The following is a 5,158-nucleotide window of genomic DNA, read 5'->3' on the forward strand; positions in this document are numbered from 1 at the left end:
TTAAATTTGGCGGCACAGCCTTTATTGTTATTTTGCAGACGATTTTCGTGTCGACTGTGAGCTGTGCCGCCATTGGGGGCTAAGCAGAAGGACGGGGGCAAAGCAGAATTGCGCCGGGGGGCGTAGAGGAACGACGGGGGCGAAGCAGATTTTTTGCGGGGGCGAAGCAGAACGGGGCGGGGGCGAAGCAGAACGGCGGGGGCGAAGAGGAAGGAGTTTCATGGGGGTGTACAATGTATGTTCAAGAAGGTAAAGATATACATTTTTGTACCATTGCTTAAACTAACCACTAATAGTTGGATTAAGAAAATTTGTACAAGAAAAGGCATGCTTAATAGATATAGGAACAGGACTGTCTCTCAAAGTCTGTTTATCCAAAGGCTGTAAATTATGTAAATAAAACTGACAATGTTTTGAACGTTTATCTGTGTTGATTGGTAGAAGTTATCATGAAGCAAGTTAATCTATAATTTCCAACACAAGAAATTGGACTAAATTTTGCACTGTACAACTCCAGTCTTTGTTTTAAGGAATGAAAAATCCACCGCATCTGGTATGTCACGTTACTACAGATGACAACATGTGACTTCATCAGTGGATCATAGGTTGCAGAAAGTCTGTGGCGCCCCCCGTCTGGATTGCTCATTCACAAAGACGAGTTCCACAGTCGTAAATTTGGGTAAATCCAATTTCTCATATTGGACATTTCGGTTTAAAATTGCTTCATAAAAAATTATTGTTGACTTTCTGATCATTCATGCAACGCATAATTTCACTTCATATGCATCATACTACGTAATGGTTCCTACTATTACTTGATTCTGACAGTACAATGTATATTAATTTTTCTGTTTTTGTAGCAAGTACAGAATAATGAAGAGACAACGATATTTGTCAAACATTATTTATTTTATATCTCAAAAACAATCCTAAAATAATTATACTTTTTCACAGATCTTTGTATGGCCAGCCATGTCAGTCTATTCTTTTCCAATATCGTCATAATTAATGTTCAGAGCTTTCAAGAATAAACAAATTGTAAACATATTGTACTGTACCAGCGTTAGCATTGTATTCTCCACACATTTAAAGGCAGCCAATACAACTTCAGGACAGCAAAACAAATAATATTCTGGATGAGAAAATCTGGCTAATATTGACATTTCTTGGCACATTTTCATCACTTCATACTTGAAGCATTTGAAATAGCTCCAAAACAAACTATGAGGGGCATTTCTCTTTTTTTTTTGGTACCACCCATAAATACATGTTGGTACCGCCTATAATCAGCCTGTGATGTAATTTTCTGTCAGTGACATCACATTTTTGCCACAGATATTAGTATGCCATGGGATAGGGTTGATTCAACTTACTACAAATGTACATTAAAAAGAATGACCAGAAAAGTGACTTTGAATATCCAGTTTTGCTGCCCTGAAATAACAATTTGTACATTGGATGCCTTCAATAACGATAATTGTAAATTTACAATATCTTTAATCACATCAATCACACAATTACAAATTAAATGTATATTACTCTTTTACTGCAAAGGTTAGGAGACTAAGACCTACATGTATGCACATCAGAAACACAACAATCTTAGGGATACATGTATCTTAAACTAACATACGTAGAACAATTGTAACACACAATGAAAGTAATATGCACATGTACACAAATGTACTTAGAATACAGGCTGTGTTGTGCTACAGTACTGTTTTCTAATCTCCAAGCTTATCTTTTAGTGGATAAAGACAGTTACTGTTATCAAACTACCTCTGAGTCAGTGTTGAGGTTAAAACCATCCAAATACAAACACTGAAGACAATAATATATTAGACAGGCACTTCTGATTCATAATCCATTTTTAAAATATTTTCTAGTTGCTGATTGTCAGTTTTTCTATTGATAATATAAGATGATCTTAAAACTACACTTACAATGTAAGCCAGTTAACTTACATGGGTCAATCTTTAAAAGTTTTCAATACCAAAATGCTGTCAGACATCTCTTCACAAACAACATTGTAGCTGCCAGTTCAACATACATGTAGCTGACATTTGTTTTAGATTTCCACATTGTATATGATTGTATGGCCTAAATTAGATTGAAGCATGGTCTTATTTGATGCACTCCATGCAAAGGAGACTCAGTGATTCTACCACTGTCTCCTTCCATTGGCCAGGCCCCTAGAAGCTTGATAGCCATGCAATACTAGTACTAGACTTAGCTTTTCTTTTTGTGTGTTAGCATAGTAGTGGAGGCTGTGAATTTTTTTATTAGTGACAGAGAATCCGGAGTTTCTATACAATCATGTACTTGGACATTTTCATAGTGACGGAACATCCTAAGTTCCTATTGGACTGATTTTCTGAAAATTCTGACCTCCTATACTGGTTAAACTGATTTTCATGGTGATAAGGCATCCTGAGCTTCAATGGACCATTGGACAGATTTTCAGTAACAGGGAATCCTAAGATCCTATTGGACAGATTTTCACAGTGACAAGGAATCCTAAGCTCCTATATTGGACCAGGTTTTCATTTTCTAAATCAGTCTCCTGACTAGAAATGAACAACCACAAGCTCTTGATGTACATGTAGGTGAGAGATAGATGATCGTGTAATGCAGGTTGGTCAAGTGAGTCTTTATCCAATATAATATATCCCTCAAGGAACCGTCCTGGGGCCATTGCTCTTTCTCTTGTATATAAATGACCTACCAGATCAGCTTGACTCAAATGTGAGGTTATTTGCCGATGACTGTCTATTGTATGTAGAGCTTTCTACACAGATCGACTCACAACTTCTCCAAAAAGACCTGAACACCCTGGAAGAATGGCAAAGCAAATGGCTCATGCAGTTTAATCCCGAAAAATGCTACATTATGCACATAACAAACAAACGAACACCACATGCAACTAGCTACCAGTTTTGTGGTCAGGCTTTAGCAACCACAAAAATCCATCCGTATCTGGGCGTCACGCTGACAAGCGGACTGAAGTGGGGTGCACATGTTAATAATATCACAACTAAGGCGAAACAGACATTGGGAGTGATTAAACGTAATCTGTGGGCATGTCCAACATGAGTAAAATCACTTGCATACACGTCACTTGTAAGACCGAACCTAGAATACGCTGCGACAGTATGGGATCCATATACAAAGAAAGACAAAGACAAATTGGAAAGGGTACAGAATCAAGCTGCAAGATTCTGTATGAACAACTATGTAAGAGGTGCTAGTGTCACGGAAAGGAAAAGAAACCTACAGTGGACCTCACTTGAAGACAGAAGAAAGATGTCTAGACTATGCATGATGTACAAAATGACTAATAAACTGGTGGATGTCCCAACTACTAAGTACCTAATACCAGCCCAGAAGAGAACAAGAAATAGCCACGCATTCAAGTACCAGAGTTATCAACCAAGGATTGAGGTGTTCAAGAATTCATTCTTTCCTAGAACTATCGCAGAGTGGAACTCACTGTCACCAAGTACAGTAGGGGCACTGTCAATAGATAGCTTTAAACAATGTCTAGAGCTAGAAGTTCAAGGGTTAGGTGTAACAAGTCGATCGGTGTAATATAGCCAGCTGCCGCCGCGCCGCGTGCCTGCGAAGCTGGTGTGTTACGCCGAAAGGCGGTTATACCGGCTATACAGATACAGATACTGATAACAGTTCCACAGGCACACATGGCTTATACTTTAGAGTCCTCTTTAGAGCCCTGTCTTGATCTCAATACCTGTTGATGCATTCTGGCTCTTCAGTCTTCTGAAAAAAAAATCAAGGAATGTACAATTTTAGTAATATATTATGGTAGTGACAGGAAAAATATTCAGTTACAGTAATACTATAATAAGACAATATGCTAGCTCTTTTCCACAAAAATGATGAACAGTACTAGTGGACCACAGTTTAACATCCTGTGGAGTTCTACTATAACACTGGTCCAGCATCACGCTTCAGGTTGTCAAAGCAAAGCCACTGGACTATTACTTGAATAATGTAATGTGCCCATGTTGCTGGTTATGTGATAGACTGCTGTAAATGCTGTACGTACCCTGAACAGTCCTGGCATGACCGTTCAGTCTGGGGGAGGACCCAGCTTGTCGGCGCCGCTTGTTACCGTTGGCGTCACATGATGAGCAGGCAGGCCGCTTCCTGGAGGAACTGGAACCACTCGGACCAGCTGGAGAGGAGACAACATCTCATTGGGTGAAATGTTCATTTCCAAGGACAGCACCCCCTCCAAAAAAACACACACCCTTGCCATGACACACTATACGTTATAATTAATATTTGCAATAAACTTTCTATAATGCTACATTATTGTAGTATTTGGTACAGTGTAGGTACAGTGTATATTTAATTTTTCTATGTTTGCACATGAAATTTAATGCAATCATCACAACATGTCTCAGCAAAGGCCAACTCTGAAATCAACCCCTTACCACATATCTACTAATTAGTATAATACTGTACTTCTGCCCACTGTCCTAAAGTCCTGAAACCAACGCTCACAATATTTTTTTGTCTACCTGCACTGGCATACTGTAACGAATATGTCCCAATTGGACCGATTTAGCCCTAAGCTACAATAACTTTTACAATAAATAGACAATTACAATAAATAGACAATTTGATTAATTGATTTATTGATTGACTATACCTTCTGTATCTGTATCTGTATAGCCAGTATAACTGCCCTTTGCTGTAACACACCAGTGCGGTGGCAGCTACATGTAGCTTTATCACACCGAATGATTACACACAATCTTTGCACATTTAATTGCAGGAGTTGTTCAAAGCTGTCTAGTGATGATGCCCCAACTGTGTTTGGTGGCAACGAGTTGCACTCTACGATTCATAGTTCTTGGTTAATAGGAGTTTTAAACATCTAACACTGGTCGCATCAATTTTGGAAAGTCACAAGGCATTTGGAAACTCAAGTAAAAATTGATTTTCAACATTCAAGTTTCACATCAGTGTGTAGCTGTTATTCTATGCTATAGACCTCCCTCTGGTAACTTGACAGCTTTTACGCACAACCTGGGCTCGACTTTAGAGTTCGTGAACAAAGAGTATAACATGTGTTGTGTCCTCGGGGACTTCAATCTGCCTCGAGTCGACTGGGCTAATTGTGTAGTGTTAA

At 38.8% G+C, this 5,158-nt stretch overlaps 1 protein-coding gene across 2 annotated transcripts in view; it reads right to left on the reverse strand.

The window, feature by feature from the left end:
* Positions 1–3,676: 3,676 nt before the first annotated feature.
* Positions 3,677–5,158, reverse strand: part of LOC109481592 — a 17,855-nt gene continuing 16,373 nt past the window's right edge. For both annotated transcript variants that reach the window (XM_019784177.1, XM_019784178.1), the window contains exons 6-7: positions 4,067–4,195; positions 3,677–3,777 (exon numbers count right to left, since the gene is read on the reverse strand). In XM_019784177.1, the coding sequence (XP_019639736.1) occupies positions 3,770–3,777; positions 4,067–4,195 (137 nt within the window). In that variant the 3' untranslated portion in view covers positions 3,677–3,769. The remainder of the gene's footprint in view (positions 3,778–4,066; positions 4,196–5,158) is intronic.

The sequence above is a fragment of the Branchiostoma belcheri genome, unplaced genomic scaffold, assembly GCF_001625305.1.
Source record: "Branchiostoma belcheri isolate BF01 breed outbred unplaced genomic scaffold, Haploidv18h27 scaffold56, whole genome shotgun sequence".
Taxonomy (NCBI): domain Eukaryota; kingdom Metazoa; phylum Chordata; class Leptocardii; order Amphioxiformes; family Branchiostomatidae; genus Branchiostoma; species Branchiostoma belcheri.